The 21,043-nt window shown below is 42.2% G+C and overlaps 1 protein-coding gene and 2 non-coding genes across 6 annotated transcripts in view; 2 read left to right on the top strand and 1 right to left on the bottom strand.

Annotated features, from left to right (window-relative positions):
- Positions 1-21,043, bottom strand: part of Ziz (dedicator of cytokinesis protein Ziz) — a 196,935-nt gene that overhangs the window by 74,053 nt on the left and 101,839 nt on the right. For all 4 annotated transcript variants that reach the window (XM_075682221.1, XM_075682222.1, XM_075682219.1 and 1 more), the window contains exons 15-22: positions 20,607-20,800; positions 19,139-19,204; positions 18,613-18,705; positions 17,595-17,752; positions 15,806-15,893; positions 13,164-13,250; positions 8,387-8,479; positions 1,753-1,812 (exon numbers count right to left, since the gene is read on the bottom strand). In XM_075682221.1, the coding sequence (XP_075538336.1) occupies positions 1,753-1,812; positions 8,387-8,479; positions 13,164-13,250; positions 15,806-15,893; positions 17,595-17,752; positions 18,613-18,705; positions 19,139-19,204; positions 20,607-20,800 (839 nt within the window). The remainder of the gene's footprint in view (positions 1-1,752; positions 1,813-8,386; positions 8,480-13,163; positions 13,251-15,805; positions 15,894-17,594; positions 17,753-18,612; positions 18,706-19,138; positions 19,205-20,606; positions 20,801-21,043) is intronic.
- On the top strand, positions 4,413-4,485 carry TRNAL-CAA (transfer RNA leucine (anticodon CAA)). Its single transcript has one exon. It is a non-coding gene; the product is annotated as a tRNA-Leu (tRNA).
- LOC142573484 (Z6 small nucleolar RNA) lies at positions 20,702-20,788 on the top strand. The gene has a single exon (XR_012826338.1). It is a non-coding gene; the product is annotated as a Z6 small nucleolar RNA (small nucleolar RNA).

The following is a 21,043-nucleotide window of genomic DNA, read 5'->3' on the forward strand; positions in this document are numbered from 1 at the left end:
ACCGGAGTCACGCTATATAAAACTTCCTGAAGAAGAGGGATGCTGACTTTAATTGAAAGCCGGAGACAATTACCTCGCTCCATTGGGGGGTCATTTTACAACCAAACACGAACTGCAGTAAACAAACACATCTTGCATTTCATTTGGAGCTATTACAGGACCATTTTGCCACTCGGAAGTGCGAAAATGTTATCTCCAAAACCAAAATTAGTCATACTGTAATGAAATTTCTTGTACAGCGTCAACACTGGACACGTCACAGAAGTAAGATTGAACAGTTCTGAGACCCTGACTGGCAGTAGGTCGCAAATAGTGGCAGTCTACAAAAGTCCCAAAGAGGAGGCTAGCCAGAAAATAAAAGCTCAGAACCCATGCACAGAACACTCTGTAAATGAAGGATAGTTCTTAAATAAAAAAAAAAAAACAATGTTAGACTGCCATGCTGATTTTATTTGTATGTTGATCTAGAAAGCAACATTACAACCTCAACCCACAAGCCTTTGCTTTCTGACAATTCATGCAAGGTCATGTAGTTTTGCTTCACAAATATACAGCAGTTCCACTAGAAAGGAATTCAGCTGAAAAAGTTACGCTTTTTCAGGTTATGGCTTTTTTGAGGGCGGGATGGCGAGGGGGAGGGGGGGAGGTGTGCAATTTCTGCAGCTGGCACATAGCTAGCATCAAAACACTAGTGCTCAAAATCATTGCTACCAACCGATTCCAGGTCTAATGAAGGACAAAGACCTTTCTACCAGGGACATTAAATAACCCTTGTCCCACATCAGCCGAACCCATCCTATGCTGGCAAATTTCCCAATCTTATCTCGCCACCTAATCTTCGGTCTACCTTTACTTATTTCCTTCCCTTAGCAACCATTGTGTTAATCTAAAATACCACCATATGAACTGTTCTACATACTATATAACCTTTTAAACTGCACTTTTTCATCTTAATTTCAAGTAGAATCGCATTCATCCACATGGCACCTCCGGTTTATATAAGAGCTCTCTTTCTAACATTTACACCTATCATTTTTCATTGCAATGCTTGATGTCAGTGATTTGCTTCAAGTTTCTTTTTGTCCTTTTAGTTCCAGCACTAAAGCTCAGTAGTGGTGCATTACTCAATTAATTTAGGTAAAATGTGACAGGTGTCGCAATGCCAAGGAACACATTTTTAGTGTGCATGTTTTTAGTTTAGGATGTGTTCATGCATTGAACAACACATGGACCAACATTAATCCCATTACTTCAAATCAATTTTACATTTATGTTCCTGGTCATAAAGCAATGTCACAGAATATTACTCCTTCATGAAACTCCTGCTGTCTTATGTAAGTGTCACAAGTGCTATCTTGTGATGATAGCACTACTTCTCTATACAATGGCATCGGTCAACCAGATTGCCTGCAGGAAAGTCTGTACAAGCACAAAATTTAGGAAGGCCTGCACAACTTTCAGAGCTAGATGGACATCAGAGCCAGTGAAGAGCTAAAAAATTAAATTTATTAAATTCTCCGGTTATATGCGCAAGAAGTGAAGAGCTGGCATTTAAAAATGCACTTTAGTAAAGAAGATGCAGGGGATGAACGAGAGGTTTGGTCAGAGAGAGGACAGGTTCAATGCCGAGTGGGACAGATGCAGCTGCTCAGGGTAAAAATTTGCTGCTGTGCTTTCTGACCGGGAGGGTGCGACTTTCTATGTGGAACTGCAGGCCTAGACCACAGACATGTACAGGGGGGGCATACCAACCTTGACAACCTTTGAGATTTCCCGCTCAGCTTCAGTGCCCATTGAAGGGAGTGCCTGTTCCTGCATGGCCACATGCACAACCTGCCATCTCGAGTTATACTTGCACCACATGCACTTACAATCCGACTGAGCTGTGAGCTCCAATGTCTGGAGCAAATACCATATTTTTGCACATATATACCCGCCTCTTCCTAAAATATGCACACCCTAATTACAGCTCTCTAAATAGAACCTCGTAACCAATGTAAATAACCACACGCAATAAGAATAATATATTTCCAAGAGTAACTCCTCACAATTATCGGCACAAAGTAAAGCCTCAGAAGTGTGCGACTCAATGCTGCCATTGCTTCTGCTGTCCACTCAGAGAGGAGTGACTGCGTGGCAAAGCAAAGTTTGCCTTCAAATGTGGCTTCAGAGCGATCATGCACGCGTTGCTGTGAAGGTGCACTTAAAAGCAAGGTTTGCATTGCCATGAAGCTACACCTCAAAGAAAAAATTGCATACAATCCACCACTTTACTTAGACATTTTTATCTTTAGAATAAGGGTTATGTGCACAAAAATATGGTAGTAATGCCCATGAGTAATCCCGCTCAGTGTGGCTTGCCACGCAAACATGGAAGCGACTATGAAGCATTAAGTGTAAACATGTTTGTACACCTTTGACATCTCGCCAATGAAGAAAGTATATTCAAAACTCTGCAAGCAACGCAATGCAAGCAACCTTTGCTGCACGGCGTAATGCCATGAACATACTCATGCTTTGCAGCAAAATTTTTTTTATGTAATACCTTAGTAGCACAACATCTCTTGTCTGCTACAATAATTGCTTGAACACAATGTGTACTAGAATAATGTAGTCGTTTTATTTCCTGCAGGAGTAATTGAAGCTATACATGGTGTTTAGAAAGTGACGCAACTGATAGATCACAGGAACAATTTTTAGAGCAGACTTCTTCCATGGCCTGATGCAACCTTTAGAAAAGCACTTCACACTACAGCGAACAATGCTTGCAGAGTTTCAAATATCTGCTACTGGAAAAGTCAGCAGTGAAACACTCCCATTCCCTTCTTTCTCTGTGACTTGGAACAAACTTCAAGCACAGCTCAAAGCCTGGGCATTGTATATGTGCAACAAATGTAGATATCTGAATTTGTACCAATGACAGAGCAAATTAAATGCACAAGCAAGATGTACATCTGGCAGAATGGTTGCTTCAGCACTTTAGAAAAAGCATTCCTCTGAGACTCAAACTTCACAAGGGCAACTAAAAATGTTTTCGTCTTAGCTGTGTTTAAAGCACTTTGGTGTTTATGGCACTATCAACCAGTCATATCGTAGTACTCCAGACTGTGCAATGAGGCATTCAGGGTGCACTGCAGGACTAACTAGTTCTTAATAATTATGGCCGTGCTTCAGTGGGCTGCCAAAGCCTGCTTATTTAAATAACAAACCAGAGCTGCTGCCTTGCATGACTTTCGAAGCTGTTTCAAAAGTGCTTCGAAATGACAAGTCAAAGGTGCCACAAGGTTAGAAGGCTTTTCAGTCAGGAAATATCACGTTCAACATGAAGTACAATAAAATAGATAAATAGCACATCTAGCTAGCACTTAGTGCAGACCAAGAGATGCCACACGGTACTGTGCACAAAAAGCCACACTATGTTTCATATTGACTTTTTTAAGAGAAGGGCCACAAAATCATGCCAGGAATCCTATATGTTTGCTTTATTATGACTTATGTTAACCTGTCCCAGCGGAGCTTTCTATATGTTAATACACTTTAGTACTGCTGCTGACTTTGTTTAGACAGCAAATTACCAAGGAGGGCTGTCGCAGTGACAAAGACACTGGATGCACCAAAACCACCCGAAAATTAGGACGGATTAATTAAAGGAGTTAATTACATAATGAATGTGTCAAAGCAGGGAAAGAAAAATTATCTGGAAATATATTAGCCATGTTAAACCCTGAACGAGTGATATTCATCAGTAAGTTAGAGTTAGAGGTTGTGTCCATCACGTTGAAGCGCACAGAAATTGCACCGCATTTATCAATGATGTGGCTTGCTAATTACCAAGATTATGTAGCACTTGTTTTGTAACTGCAGGAAAAGAGCTGTGTCAATCTTAGGTCAGATAAAAATTTCTGACTGAAGTGTTGTCACAAGTGTGTTTATTACTCATTATCATTTATGTGGCAAGTGGAGTTGTGTAACTTACTAGCCGCGAAATGCGAAGGTTGTGGGTTCAGTTCCCACTTGCGGCAAGTTGTTTTTTCATCCACTTTAATTTCTATTAATTTATCGTTTCTTGTTTCATTTATTAAGCACAAGTAATTTCCCCCTACGTTGTCCTTTGTGTCAGTGTCTGTTGGCTTCTTATGATATGGCTAATCAAAATCGGGCCCCTCGGTTAACCGCCTTTCTTCTCGTTTATTACATAACGAGGGTCTCGAGTCCGGCAACATTGATGCCTTCAGGTAGCATGTGTGGGTTTATTGACCAGTTGCCTTCACCCAAAAAGATCACATTCTCGTGATGCCTGCGGCAAGAAGGATGTTCCACGTCCGCTGCCAAGGTGAGTGGTGGCGCTGGCTAACACTCCCAGGGTTCTACTAGGACACGTAAATACCCAAGAAAGTGGGTGGGGAAACGGCGCCGCGGTAGCTCAATTGGTAGAGCATCGCACGCAAAATGCGAAGGTTATGGGTTCGGTTCCCACCTGCTGCAAGTTGTTTTTTCATCCACTTTAATTTCCATTAATTGATCTTTTCTTTATTTCATTTATTAAGCACAAGTAATTTCCCCTATGTTGTCCTTGGTGTCAGTGTCTGTTGGGTTCTTATGATATGACTAATAAAAATCGGGCCCCTCGGTTAACCCCCTTTCTTCTCGTTTATTACTAGCCACACGTTAACATGTAGATTCCTTATGCAGCGTGTATTCCTTCTCCAGAATCAAGCTGCAGCTGCTGATCTAGCCTCTCATGTTTCAAGTGACATCAAATGCTTATCACAAAATGCATTACATAGCTGCTTTTGTTATGGATCACAGTGAGAAGAGAGCAAGTAAGTCAACTACCACATAGTATAGAAAGTGGTTATAGAATAACAACGGAAGTAGGTGGCTGTATTACTTACTCTACGCAGAATTTGTCATGTAACTTAAACCTTAGATTCTCAGCCAAGCACCTCTAAAGAGCAATCAAGTGATCAATGTTGAAATAGTAGCCATTTCTCAGCTTGCTACTGCAACTTGCAAAATAAAGGCCTTGAAACAGAAATCAGGACTGTGCAAGAACTCATAGTTCATTAGCTGAAATTACTATGCAAAGTGTGCTCCTCATTCATGGGTAAATCTCAAAATATTAACAACTTTATAAACGCAGTTACTGGAGCCGAATGCCTATTGAAGAACATGCAGGTTTCTAGCCTAAACTGTAATCACTGACAACAACATTAAGGCTAGGCCATTTGTACATAAAAAGACTTCAGTTGCAATTCAGTCTGTGAACATCTATTCATGTACCTCATACCACCAAGAAACTTAGAAAGTCTTGAAGGACATTAACGGTAAATCTTTGAATTCTGTGCACAACATAAAGAATTCGCACATCTTTGAAAAGATGTGTGATGGTCTGCACTAAATGTATCCCTACCAAGAAGCAACACAGCCTACAAGATGTACCATCAACCACAAAAGTTTTTGGAACATTTCTGCAATGAAATAATAAAGAAAATCACATCCCAGGAAGCTCATGCATTCTGGAATGGAGAGGTGCAATCTGCACCTCCAAATATTGCAACTTTAAGCTATGCAGCCTGCACTTGTAGCCTAACCTAACTAAGCCGCAAGTTAACCCTTTCAGCGTCAGTTTCTTTTTTTCAGAGGTGACGTGCTTCTAGCATTGGGTTTCTTTCTCGAATATTATGAAACAAACACAACGGTTCATTATCGGTTGCGCAGAAATGAAAAAGAAAAAGAGAATCACACAGATAATGCCAAATGCTCTCTTGGTATGATCCTCACATTTTCATCTGACAAAAGGAATGTTAAAAGGAACATGGTGGGACAGAAACTCGGAAATTTACCAGTACGTCAGTGACACTGAAAGGGTCAAGTTTTTTACGCTTACTGTGTTCCATAAACTTTTGCTCTTTAGTGCAAATGAACCAGCATAGATTCATTTCTGAATCTCTAGCTATCTAATGATTCTGAGAGTGCTAAAACAAAAGCAACTAGCCCATCTAAGACAGGCAGAGTGAACAATACTGTCTAGCTACACATTAAAGAGCTCCAAGATCCAGCCACAATAAACTTGTAACATCCAATGAGGCGCAGAGTGTACGCAAGGTGCCATACATGCTTCACCACGTCACTTAGTCATGCTGCGTGCCAAGAAGCCACCACTCTGGGTTATTCAGTGGCCATACCAAGTGAAGGCAGGTTGCAGGTTAGTAGCCATGCAGGAACGCACAATACTTCTGCCCGGAAGCCCGTTAACAAGTGGCCATTCAACAGCATTTGGCTGTGACCCAGGTCACAAAAGCACAGTACAGTTGGCAACAAATGAAACGCAATATTCTGAGTGCATGACCTTCCCATATATTTCGTGCTTTGCGACAGTGTACCGACCCACATTTTTATTTAAGGATAGCTTAAGCTGATATTTACAGAGCCTATGTACTTAGCCGTGACTTTCTGGCATAGTTTTCAATACATGCCTGCACACACCAAAGGCCACGCATTACAGTCATCGCATTTCAATCATTACTGATGAACATATCATAATGCAATGCTACTTAATGTGCAAATATGCAAATGCCGCCTCCGCATGCTGGCTATGCATATCACTGCATTGCATATTCCCCCCCAAAAAAGCTAATGCCAATATTACAACTTGCATATACACAACAGGTATGTAATAATGGGAGTTAAAAAAAATAAATAAAGATAAAGCTTGCAGAGTTGCTTATTTATTGCAATTTTAGTGAGCTTTCTAAATTTAATCTGGTGACTGGTTGAGCAAACAGCAATATAAGCAATATAATAGTTTTTTTCATTAAACAGGCCTCAGTTGATTGAAAAGTATGACCGAAAAGCTATATATATATATATGTATATATATATACACACACACCATGCTATCATTAGGATTCAGATTCAATGAGATTTGCTTCACAGACTTCTCTTCAGGACATCTAATGAAAAGTTGAATATTCACAACTTTACTGACATCTCGCCACTTTTCCATAACTCCTTTCCATAATTTTTTAGGAGCAAACAAAATGATGTTTTTCGTTCAAGTTATCGGAACCATGATAATGACCTAGAGATAAAGTTACTTTACATATTTTAGCAAAAGTAACTGGGCATACATACTTCCACTGCTTGTGGGTGACAACTATAAACCATGTAATAGGATATAACTTGGAAAAAAAATACACCTATGGGTTACATTACACGGTTCACAAATTCAGGTTCAAGAGCACAAGAGTAAACAAAAAAAACAACGTTCAATGCAACTATTCATATTCATAGTAAAGCAGACAGATGTATACATCACAAGAGCAAGTGCAACACACTGAATATAATACCAAGGTGCAAGGACTTGTAAGCTGGCATGCTGTAATCTTCATACAGTGCCATATTTCTGGACAGTACATGCTTCATCACACTACATTCAGGACCATAAAAAAGCCATGCTAGAAAACATCAATACTCATACCGAAACATCAAATACAACATCATACAACATACTAAATGTTGCATTACCAACTCAAGAGACAGTACCAATAGACTGGCAATACCAAATAACTTTAATGGTAAAAGGTAAAAAGTGTGCACTTGTAAAGGAAAGTCTGATCATTACTATTCCTCAAATGGTACATTACTTTTTTGGATACACTACAACAATGATACAGTGACTATATCAATGAGCCTGTTAGTAGTGCGGTTTCCTTCTTCCTTTTATTAACAATCGCATTTCTCAAGCTATCTGCAGTATGCTTATGTCCGTTGACAAGCGGCAAATTTGATGCCACATGTATTCATAGCCAAGAAGTATTTAAATTTCTCGTGCTTGAAATGCCTAAAATAGCTGGTGCCTGCCATGTGGAACAAATGGCTCAAGCGCAAGTCTATTATGCCTGGCGACTGTTACCCCATGCCCTCGTTCCTACCTCCGTTACCAAAGATGCCTTTGACTCATCTGCGGAGACTCGCTTACCTTGAAACTACAGAACACAGGAATGAAGAATTTTTGTTCCTCTGACAAATTTTGGAGCACAATGGAAACATTACATCGAAAACCTTTTAGAAGTCTCAGCGTGTTGTCTCTGTGACATGCCAAGTGGGCTCTATCTATTTTAAAAAGGCGCACACTTCCTGCTGAAAGGTTTCCGTATACAGTATACTGAAAGGTTTCCGTATTACGGAAGTAATACAGACTCTACAGAAGATACATATGTAGTTTCCATGAGAATACTGTGAAAACGCGCACAATTATTTGACTCGTATGTAATCTTTGAGTATGGTGACCTCAAAGCTTAAATATTCGCTGATCAGAACATGCCACACGAGGTCACAATGCGTGTAAGCAGCCGAAGTTGAAGACCAGGCAAAATCTTACCTTCAGAAGTGTACTAGTCTCAGTATCAGGGCCCAAAACTTTTGTCTCCAAAAGCTTTTGACAGTGCACAAAGAAATTGTGCAGGTGCTGGTCCTGGATGCAAGAAGGAAATACAAGAAAAGCAGTTGCGGCTGGGAAACACCAACACAATGTGGAAGTACAGAGCCAGCATTCAAAAGTGGCCATAGCTGAGGACTCGGAGATCATCATCATCACTATCAACTTATTTAAGTCGACTGCAGAAGAATTTCCAGTTAACCCAGCCCTTTGTCAGCAGACCCCATCATGTGCCTACAAAGTTATTGATCTCATCACACCATCTGATCCTTTGCCACATGCAGCTGCACTTTTCTTCTCTTAGAGATTTTTATTGTTACCTTATCGATCACTGGTTATCCCCAAGCAACCACGGATATCCGTGGGACGTCCGCCACTAGTCCGAATGTCGATCCATCTCAATATCCATCACGGACCTACGTAGGACGTACATGAAATGTCCATATCCCACTCCTGACATCCAATCAGGATGTCTGGGGGACAGCCCGTTTTGAATGTCCCCTGGCCGTACATAAATAGACATGGCTGGGACATAAGACATGGATCAATGTCCTAATATGGAAAAAATATAGTTAGAAAGGCAAAACGAGTGATTTCCTTGCAACTTAAGACGACAGTTATGCATATTTCAATATTTGGGCAAACCCATTGTAGCATGAAGCATAACAGATCTCAAAGGCTATGCTTTCACTGGCTGCACTAAACAATTACGGAAGAAAAAGTACATCATAGACGCCATGTCACGGTAGACAATCTCTAAGGTTATGCTTTTGCTATAATTTTGCTATTTGAATTCAGCAGAAGCGATTTCGGGAGCTGGAAACACGTCATGGGCATTTGCTTTTCGGACACAGCTTATTCCCAAAACGAGTAGTTATTTCACTGCCTAATTTTATATATAACAAAAAGGTTTCAACAAAACTATTTATATTTGCGTTGATGCGTCAGAAAGCCTTGGCAGCAACGCATGCTGTTCAACGAAAGTGTCCTGCAGAGATCCAATCGAATCCAAGTTGTAGCCATCGTTCCAATGTTTTGATGGCGGCGAAGCTCCGGTGCAGTGTTGGTTCGTTTGCACTCTTCCCAGCCTGCCCAAAGTCGTCTGCTCAGCTATTGAGGTATGACAGCTACATCTATCTCTATTTGAGCCACTGGAGTATTAGAACATGTTTCGTTCATGGGTGCCAGCAAGCCTTAAAGTTAGGGGAAAGCCGTTCACACGAAAGAAAGCGTCACTGCAAATGAATGCCATATTTGAGGACTTCGGATGTCGTGCCGGCAGGTGGCAGTCAGTGGCCAGAAAAATCGAAGATGCACAATGGTGCACTGGTGCATGTATGCCACACACATGCATTAATATGTGTTGTCATCCTATTTGTGCAAACGTTTGTGTGCCTTGCGATGTTTTCCGCTGCACAGACGCAACACCAGAAGTGAATGCCGATGATTGTAGCATGACGTGAAGCCCAACCTCTGGCTCAGCAGAAAAATGCTGTGGCCACTCACTAGCACAGAGGGTATTTAAGATCCTTATAGGATTAAATTGAATGTATCTATGTAAAAACTTATTTAAGTAAAAATACTTCACTATTCTGTGGTCGCTAAGTGCAAGTACTGGCTATACTGCTATAAAAATTCATTTGTGGCTGAAATTTCCACATCTAATTATGGATATGTATAATGGCCGTCTTGATATATCGTTCTTGTAGCCAAAGCCCTAAAAGCTTACAATTTCAAGTTTCATACACTTAATTTTTTTTCTTACTAGGCATCTGAGTGAGAAAATGCTCCTTTTATGCATAATAAATTTTAATTATTGTTACCAATACATAAATCCCTCAAGCTAGCAGAAGTGGCATTGCTTTCTGTGTTAACACTTTCCACTTCAATGAGTTTGTAGGTGCATCACATTTTATGTTTTTCATATCTTTGAAAATGGGTTCTATCTATGACATGTTGTACATACCGTATTTACTTCCATAATGATGGCACTCACGTAATGATTGCACCCCTGAATTTTGTCATCAAAATCTGATTTTTTTTCTCTCCCGTGTGATGATCGCACCCCGAACTTGCTGCAGCGATATGTCGTGTGCCAAGTATAGCTAATGATGATCGCACTTACCATCTGTCGAATGCTATGTGAACGACTGTTCAAGACATACCAAGTGGTCTGCACGCACCAAACATTCTTAAGCAGATGCCTCATTGTATTCCTTTCATAACTTTCCGCACTTTCATGAAAAAAAAAGAAGCTACAACCAAACAGGCTTTATAATTGTTGTGGTCAACAACAACAAAAAAGATCCCTTTCGATTCCTCTCATCTGCACTCATGGGCACGCAATAAATCGGGAGCGGCAACGATAGCAGCCACGTTTACGCTGATACGTTAGCAGTGTACCCTATTCATATTCCAACGCTTGTAACACAGCTAAGATATCCACTTACCCTAAGCGGAAACATGCCGTATTAGGATAGCATTGAAGACAAATGCCGCAGTTTTCGCAGCATGCCCGCCATGTTTCTATGTCACTGGCAGCTAAGCGTGCTCATCTCTGTTTCTGTCCCCTCAAAGTGGACATGGCTATGTTATTGCCACAAACTTGCTGATATTAACAATGTTATTCATTACTGGTATGGAAAAAACTGTTTCAATGCACGTAATGTACTCACAAGAACAAAAAAAAATTGCATTCGGCGCATTCGGCTTGCTCCGCCGGCCGCCATTTTTGTTTTGGTGTCCCGCACTGTTACAGCGGTAGCCGCCTGTTTGGTGACCTGCTGTCATTCCACAGCAAATGTGGAATGAAAAAAAAAAATTCTTTTCGTGGAAAATATAACCCGCGTAATAATCGCACCCCTGAATTTGCGTCAATGTTTTTACAGAGAAGTGCAGTCATTATGCAAGTAAATACGGTAATTGTGTTTGAATGATATCTTACATTATTCTGTGTAGACTGTTGTTATTATGTATGTGTAAAGTAATCTTGTTTAATCAGTGCAAAACAACACAATGGACAGCAAAGAGAGGCTGGGACGAAGACCGTGTTTGTCTTCATCCGACCCTTTTTGTCGTCCTTTGTCTAGCCCGTTCTGATACCTAGGTAAGCCTTGATGCTTACACTTTCACTATGCATTGTGCTGTCTTTTTGTGGTTTCCGCCACAAGTTTATCCTTGCTTGTTTATTCTAAAGCATGTGCTTATAATGAATCCTCGCAAGGTTTGACAGTATAAAAAAAAGTAAATAAGCACGATAATCACATGACACCTCATTTAGTTGTACAGCTAAACCTCAATATAATGAAGTAGGTAAAATCGGCAATTTGCTTTGTTATATCAAAATTGTATTGTATTGAAATTCGACCTTTTATGCAAATAAGTACAGTCGCTGATCGATTTTTCTTACACAAGAAGGGGCCGTAGAATTTTCTGAGTTATCGGGCAATCGAAGAAAGCAAATCTGATGAGAAAACAATTCATTTTGATGAATTTGGGAGTCGGCAACGAATGATACGGTTTCCAGCCACGTGGCGATGTCTTCACACAGGCGGTATGAATTAAGCGAAGTCAGCCACGTTATTAAAGTTTTTCCAATCCAACCCATCGGACATCCGATGGACATCCGTGGTTGCTTGGATTGGTCCTACATGTGAAGTGCCAAACTTCCATGTACAGTAAATGCTCATTAATTCGAATTCCGCGGGGATGCTATGAAAATTCGAATTAGACAAAATTCGAACTAATGAAAGTCAGAGAAAAAACTCGCTCGGTTAAGGCGCGTATATAGTCTGACGTGGCGTGAGCACGCGCGCACACGCTACGTCACGTTGGCGTGAACAACAGCTATACTTCGAAGCACTGGCGCAGCCAACATAACCGGACGCGGCCAGCGCGGTCCGACGCGCCCGACGTCGAGATGGCTCTTGCTCCATCCGCGCGTTCGTCGCGCTGACTGGGGCGGAGAAAAAAAATGTCGCAATCTCGTGCGAAAAGCGAAGCATCGATTGTGATAGAAAATTAAGCAGCAGCCACCGAAGATCGTCCCCCCCGTCCCTCCCTCGCCTCACCCTCCTGCCTCGTGCGCGACAAGAGAGGGTGCGCTCCACCCTTCCTTCCCCTCTCGCGCACGCGAGATTGAGCCGCGTTCGCCGGCTAACCCTCGCACGCTCGTACACAAAGAACACGGCGCGCGGCGACAGTGTTATCATCTTTGCCGCTGATCGAAAAAGCAAAGCTGCATGACCCGCGCGGCGACGCCAGCGTGGTCCCGCGCACTAGCACCCTCCCCATCCACGATGATGCGGAGTTCAAATTATCGGTGGCGGTGCGGATTTCAGTGTGAATAAGCGGGATGTGTTACATATTGCTTTCAATACAATGTTGGACGGACCGCGGCGACTACTTCGAATTATCCGAAATTTCGAATTAACGAGTAATGAATTAACGAGCTTTTGCTGTACTCGTCATTATTTGAACCAGAATATCAGCTAAGCCCACTTGCTAAACCTCATTTCAGGGTAGATGAATGCTCATTCCTGTCGAGCAGCAATTATAAGAAGGTGTAATCTCTACTTCATTGCACTGCATAGTCCATATTATTGCATAGTTACCACACAACACTGCAAAAACCGTGAGGCTGCCCTACAGATTTCACCATGTTTACAGCAGATAGCAGAGTCAATACAGAGACAAGCAAGTAATTCACAGGAAATCATACCTTCGTGTGTACAGTGGAGACAAGCCTGAAGCCAAGCCTGAACAGCTCCCGGCCACTTTCCACAAGCCGCACGTCAGGTCCGCAAAACTAAAATGTAGAGGGACCAGAGTCAGCAGAGGTATGCTTTTGAGACCAGAAAGTAAACCACAAGGAGGATAGCAAGACAAAAGAACGAGAAAGCAGGAGAATCAGTACATTGCACCTGCCACTTGTGTTGCACAGCTCTGACCACTTGCAATGTAACGACTTATAGTGGAGGACCGAATATAAGAATGTACATCTTTTGCTCCCGTTTACCCTCCCACGAACTCGGTGTGTACACATACTACCACTTTTAATGGCAGCCATACAAGGCAGAATAACAGTTAGCTGTACAGCTTCTGCCGGTGCAGACACGCTGGAGAGCGGGCGCACTTCTCAATTAGGTGCACCGTCACCGTATGGAAGAGTGAAGAGGGGGCCATGGTAGAGGAGAACACACCCAACAAACAAGCAAGAAACAAAGAAAGAAACAGCACACATGCTTACCGCAGTGGCAGTATACTGTATGCACTACGTAAGTCACATGGTACAAGATGCTCTGCGGAAGCATGACAGAAGCTGCGAATGTGTGGGCGTTGCCTAGGCAACGGAGAGTCCTCTGCTCACATCTCCAAGATCGAGCCATGCAGACTAACTGATCTCGGAGGCTGTGCTGTGCTCTAGTCACTTGCAGGCCGCGGGCACTCTGCACTGAACTCCACACCGAATGCATGCACGTTGTCATTCTTCAGCTTTTAATTTGGGTGCAGAAAGTAAATATTTCCCGCTTTTGCATTTTCTGTTGTGTTAATTTATCTGTTTCATGCGAAGACCGAAACAATGTTTCTCGAACGTCAACCTTTCAAAGACTGCAAATTTAAAAGTATGCAAACATCCTGGTAGCATGCTTCAATCATCAGATATGCACAGTGGCTTGGTACACAGGTTATGCCCTGGCTGCAGGCTTGCAAAACTGTTTTGGTTATAGCACAGTACCGTTTACAATGCAATATTCCCAATTTCAGCGAGTTGCATTACAAGCAGTCTAAACCAGTTATCAAATGCCATTTTAGTAAAACTTCGTTAGTTCGACCCTCGGTAATTTGGAAAATCGGATAATTCAGACTCGTCCTCTAGTCCCCGCAAGCGTATGCATTATTTAATGCAATCAAACTCTCATTAATTTGGACACATTTGGCAGCACATAGGTTCATTCAGAAAACTCTCGGAGCTCGGCAAGTGCAGAACACTGCAATTGTGCAGCACAAAAGAGCAAAAACGTCGCTAGTGTCCAACCGAAACGAAGCTGTGGAGTCTGCATCGCCATAGTCATCAACGAAAGTCCTACATGAATGACAGCAACACCAAAACGCTTTGTGCCTATTTGTGCCTTTAAAGCCTTTATTCTTGAGTTCACCACCACGAAACACACCGCATTAGCCATGTGCCTTCATAACTGCTTAGTCACCATTATTGTGTTGATGGTGACCCCGGTTTCATTCGCAGCGGTTGCGGCTAAAAGTAGTTCCGTTTTGACTCTGTGCGTCCGTTGGCCACGTGCCTTCAGAACCACAAGGTTGGTGTCCATGTCGACAGTGGCAAACAGGTGTTTCGTTTTAAGTCGGTGCAAAGCTGTTCGAGGATGAAAAGCAGAGGCTAGGTCGCGATTGACAGGCGATCTGTTAGCAACCAGCTCACTGGCAAAAAAAATAATCGCGATCGCGCACGGTAGCGATAAGCGTGTCTCAGATGAGGGCGCACGCAGCGAAGGAAGTCACGAGACCTTTGCCGCTGCGAGAGTCAATCAGTCACAAGATAACGAGAATTGCAGCTTCCCCACTGCTTTTGTGCAAAATAGAAACAGAATTTGCTCATAAAATAAATAAATGAATGTTGACGTAGTAAGCATTTGTTTATTGTTTTCTTGATAACTTTGGTAACTCGACATTCGGTAAGTTCGGACATGTTTTTTTTTTTTTGCTCCGAAATAACGGGGTTTTACTGCATTAAACTGTGATTGCGCTTATGCAGGGCAAACAACTTGCGCCTCAATATAGGTTGACACAGCACTTTGAGTGCTTGAACTCGGGACAGAGATCAAATCTAGTGATTCATTGCAAAAGTTGTGGCTGCTACATGCACCTAAAGAATGCTCACGGTTGTTAGTCACAGAAAAAGCAAGTCAAATTACGGATGCGTTGGTGACAAGAAAAATTGGGCCTGGCTTGTGCATCACTATTGTTTCATTGGCACATTTAGTTTATTTCAGGAATAAAAGAACATTATATAGATGTCAACAGCTTGGTTTCCACTTTGGGTACCTCAACACTAGTAGCGGTGGGTTTTTAATGCTGCCTTACGATCAAGCTTCATGGTTAAATGCACACATGCTGTTTTAATGACTACCTTTCTTTACAACTGCATACCTTATTTGGATATTGCAACTGGCTTATACACTGTCAACCCAAGTAGCTAGAGTCTTCAATCTGTGATAGTACAGAAGCAACTAACACACAAAGCTAATGTGACATCATTGAATGTTTTTAGGCCTGAAAAGATTGTTCAAAGAAATCAGATGCAGAAATGAAAGCTGAGAGAAAAGTTATTCAGCAAAGACTTACCCCTTTTCCAAGGCCAAGAGGCTTGTACGAAAGGTATCCAGGTGGCAAATTGGCAGCAACTGGAAGCATGTCTTCCTCGATATTTAGCCTGCCAAAAAGCAAGAACACATAAAAAGAAAATATGGAACATCCTGAACACACGCCCACTTCTTCTTTCTTTTAACTTGGTACCTCTGCACACTAAAATGACTTGATAGATTCTACTAAATCTAAACCGATAGCCTCCATTCGAGAAGCGTCGCACGCAAGGGAATGCTAAACCGTTAAACGACATTATAGTGCAATACTAGTACCTAAAGTCATCTTGAAGTAAAATTGGAATGATTAATGAATGATATGACATTTGTAACTTTTCACATTTTTGTATGAATACCTCAATACCCTAAATAAAATATAATGCCAAGCCTCGGAGCACCCAAAATAATTTATTAGAATAGCTTCTCTATGAATCAGTTCCAGTTTCTTTTCTCGGAAGGTGTATGTGTTGCCACACAGGTGGTCATGCGGGACGAAGACACTGCGATGTTTTGGCACTCGATTCAGCTCCCTCAGTCGTCTGCTATGCTGCTGCAAATTGAGCAGGCCAATGTGAAGCCTTAGCAGACAGGAAAGCTAGCCGTAACAAGTGCCAAAACGCCACAATGTTCTGCTCCCCAACCACATTTTACGTCATCACACACATGCCTCCTGGGAAGAGAAACTTAAACTGGTTCACAGAAAAGCTATTACTATAGTAGGTTATTTAGGATGCTCCGGAGCTTGCCAGCATCCTTTCTAGTATGACGAGGTCGAAGAACTTCGTTTACTGCAAAAAATTAAAAAGCTAAATGTCATGCCAGTACTCCTTTCATTAAGAAAAGCTATAAGCAGCCGCTTCACAGAAAATCTGTCTTCCTGTGGATTCAATTGTATTACCACCAGCTCAAAAGTGGGCAATGCGGTGTTCTGAAGCTTTGGCCAACAAGTGTCTGGCACATTGGAACATAGTCTCACTGTCTCACCTTCGAGGACATTGCTTTTAGACATTGCTTTTAGACAGGCCTAACGAAAGAAGGCTTGTCCCTTTCAGACATTGTCAAGAAAAACTTTTTTTTATAGTTTGAGTGGTTCAAGAACTGCTGTTTACCTTTCCATTTCTGTAGGGTTCAAAGTTTATGCAAAATTAACAGACATTCGAGGTCCCTTTATAGGTCAAAGAGACTGCCAAAGGTTGGCTCAGCCCTGAGGTCTACTTGTGCCATACTTCCAAGAACAGAACACTTCAAGGGTTTCAATGCACAAAGGGAGCCCCCATTCGAGGTTACAACAGTTCTTCACAAATTTTGGGGATGCACAAATGCTTTAGATGAGAAGTAGCTGGCTTTGCCTGTTCAACACTGACATCAGTGGCCATAAAGATCTGACTTAGAGATAAGCAACTAGAGTAGGGTCGAATGTCAATTAAGAAGCTTTGGTTTCTTTCTTTTGCCTAGAACAGTTTCACAGAAGACACTGTGTCGGAAAACTGATTTTACTGCCCAGAGACATGGATATTGCTTGTACTGAACAGAAAGCCTCTAGCCCCTTCCACACCACTGTAGCGTCTGAGCTTGGCACAGGCAAGAGGATGCAGATGGCAAGGTAAAGGAAGTGATGTCTAATAGTTGCCTATACGCACGCAACTGGTTAGAAGAGTTGGCCACTGCAATCAGCAAAGTCGCTGTAACTAACCTCTTGGTGCAAATGAGGGTATAGCTATTGGTATCCTCTCTTGCCCAATGATCACAAAAAAGGCATGGACTGCACCAACCTCCCCTTGCTGAACAGAGGTAGCCAGGAGTAGCCGACAATGCTCTCAATGGGACCCTCCTTGCGTTTGGCACCCTTGGCAATGTCGCAGCTCACATGGTAGAAAGTAAACAGAAGATGGTGTTGCTCGTGCAATTCCAGAGGGAGCACAACCTTCACCTGAAGAGAACATTTTAGAGAAATGACGCAATTACAAGACAGTCGATATTAATTCATGCTAGGCAAACACTTGCAGTGCAACTAATTTTTCTGTAAATATTTCTGTAAGAGGCCTCTCTTCTTTGCATTTGCTTTCTGTAATACTGGCACATCTCAGTTGCAGAATGTGTAACATCACATCCATACCTTAAAATTTGCATCTTGTTGTGCACACACAGCAAAGCTTTAGAAGCCTCAGTCAATAAAAAGTAAAGGGGGGGCCAGGATAATGGAATTATTCTATTCCAATGTTATTCCTTTTCGTGTTGCTTCAATGGTCCACATGGCACTCCACCTGCATTATCCCTATGATTGGTCAGCCATTAAAAGTGAAAGAAAGGAATCCTCGCATTATACCAGCCCAGGTTTCGTAATCTTCAGCTATCGGCTCTACAGTCTACAATTAATAACATGTGCGAAATGCTGCACTGAGCTGTAATGGCATAAGTGTGCTAAATCAACTTGAAAGAAAGAACTACTTGAAATTTATGCGTGATCAAATCGAACTGATATTCCAGTGCACAAAACAAATTTTGGACAGCATGTAAAAGAAATCAGTAAGGGCAAGGAGAAAGCAGTAGATAAGAAATAAAACTTTGAGCGCTTAAAATTAAATACTATATAAATAGAACTACTGAAAGTGCAGTTCCCACTGGTTAAGGCATATATCTAAAACTTATTGATGGTGTTCGTTATTCTTGTGGAACCACAACTATGTAATGCTTCGTCGTATAGTGCAAGAAAAAAAAACGAAGTCCAGTGGTGTTTTCTTTTTTCATGTGAAGCACCGAACAGTCTCAAGATAGAAAAGAATTCCTTACCTCTTCATAAAAGTCGGGCGTGACGCAATGATGTGTCACAGCTGTGTATGATTGCGAGACGAAGAGGGGCTCCCCTGGTCGACCATAGATGCACTGAAAATTTTCAAACGCAGTCAGCAATATCAAAAAATCATCCACAAAATATGCAACAAGGTCATGAAGGATTTAATCGCACAATTTGTGCAAAAGAATATCTGTATGACTTAAGACAGCTCTTAGGACAGTTGTAAAACACTAGCAATACAACAGTGATATACTTTTGCAGGAACAAAATAAACCCAAAACAATGCTGAAAGAACTACAGAACAGGGCACACCATTGCTCTCTGACATCAGATTAGAACGAACAAGACAATGGTTGCAAGATCATTCTCCATGCAAAAGGACAATTCAGTGACCTAGTTAGCCTGTTCAACAAGAGACTATGGTGGACACATTCCATATCTGGGAAAGGTCAGTGGAGCTGTCATTCACAATTGCCACAAAACAGTTAAGGTTTAAGTCGTATGACTGGGTCAGTGACTCACCTTTAGTGGTTTCGTTCCTTCATCGTCTCTGTCTCTGAGCTCCACACAGCATGATATGTTTCTTGCCTGCACGGAAATTCAACGGATGCTTTGGGAGACATCTTCAAGGGATGCTACATTGGTGGTACTATGCAAGCTGGCAACTTTTAGAAAGGACAGCTCAATATAAGGAACTTCAGCGACTCTTATTCCCTTAACATAATTACTGCAAACAGGAGTCTGAAACCTGCAAATGGGATGCAGAATATAAAGCCCACATGCCTGTATACATGTACTTGAAGATAACACCGCTGTCCAAGCTACGAGGCACTCCTGCAATCTCCAACAGTGTCCTCCAGACAGATATGTTCACACCATTACTAGTAGCACCTCAAAACGGGCACTTCTTTTCAAGCTTCTGCGACAGCGTTATCTTCTGCCTGGCATCTTCAAAGAGACCACATTCAGTCCTGGTTTGCTCCTCACTACCGCGCATCAACCGCACCAGAGCCACTTCCAATCTTTCAGCTGCTGTGCATAGTCCTTTGCAGCTCAGGGAATGCCTCTGCTACAAGAGGCTTGCCTCTGACATCATTGACCTCAAAGCAGCGGCAGATGTGAAAAAACAAATGCACTAAGCACATTTCGGAACTCGGAACTGCTGTTCACAGCGAAATTAAATGTGGATCCTCAACCTTGCTTGGCCTTTAAGTCTTCACTACATAGTGCACCGTGATGCAGGAAAGACTCGATACACAGCAGTGCTAGGGAGATAGAACAATCTATTGCTGCACGAGCGTCAAGAGCATCAGCGCCACAGCACATACGCACCTAACTTTCACGGTGAATCTGGACCCACTGAAGCTACTGACTGTATGTAACAAAAAAAATTTGTAGTTTTACCCGAAGACAAAGCACTGAAAGCAGTAGCATGGGTTAGCGTTGAATTGAAGGCATCTCAGGAGGCTGGAGTGATGAGTGTGCCAGTAGCACTGCAGGTGTCGTCCCTCAATGGCACACGAGATGGGATTAACGGAAAACACACAGACGCTGCTCGGCGCTGTCAGCACCCTGCGCATTCCAATTTGGCCTTGGCTGAGCTTGAAGGTCAGATTTATGGAACCGGGCGTTTTCTGGGTTTGTACCTGGAGCAGCAGAGCTGTCGCTCTAAAACAAGCTAATGGTGCAGGAGTCATAATGTTAGCAAAATATTTTTGATGACAAACAGGATGTACCTGGCCGAGGTGCAAGCACTTGCAAGCACATGACATGTAAACGCATTGAAGATGTTGGACAGTAGAGTATTGTGACATGCCATTTCGCAATACCTATGTGAGCTTGCTTAAAGGTGTAATTCCCTGAATAACAAATCAAGCTTGCTTCCATCACTCTGAGAAATAATTTCAGGGTGCATTCAAGACAGACTACTGCCCCATCTACAATACTAAGCACCAGTGGCCAAGAAGCAATGTTGCTATAACTAACATACCTTGGCAAACGCCTTCTGGCTGTCGTACTTGAGGCTCTTGGGGTAGACGTACAGGTGATTGAGGTAAGAAAAGAATGGATGACTGTCGGCTGCTACGTCCGTAGGGAACTGCTGCACTTCGAGTGTGGGGCCTTCCCTGGGCTTGGGAGGCATCGGAAATGGCACCACGGGAACCAGAGACGTTGTCAGGGAGTCTGCGGCAAAGAGAATTAAACGGACTGTTTTTGAAGAATGGCAAAAACATCATTACACTCAGTCAAGCAGTTAGATGAACTGCACGCCAAGGGAGAAAAAGGATATTGAAACACAGGTCAGTCTGAAAAATTATAGAATTACCAATGACTTCCTTCATCATCCCTTAAATTATTTTTCTAATCGCCAACTGCTGTTTAGCACACTACGCATTTGCCCAACTAATGACAGCGCTGGTCGTTGTT

The sequence above is a fragment of the Dermacentor variabilis genome, chromosome 2 (genome assembly GCF_050947875.1).
Source record: "Dermacentor variabilis isolate Ectoservices chromosome 2, ASM5094787v1, whole genome shotgun sequence".
Classification (NCBI taxonomy): domain Eukaryota; kingdom Metazoa; phylum Arthropoda; class Arachnida; order Ixodida; family Ixodidae; genus Dermacentor; species Dermacentor variabilis.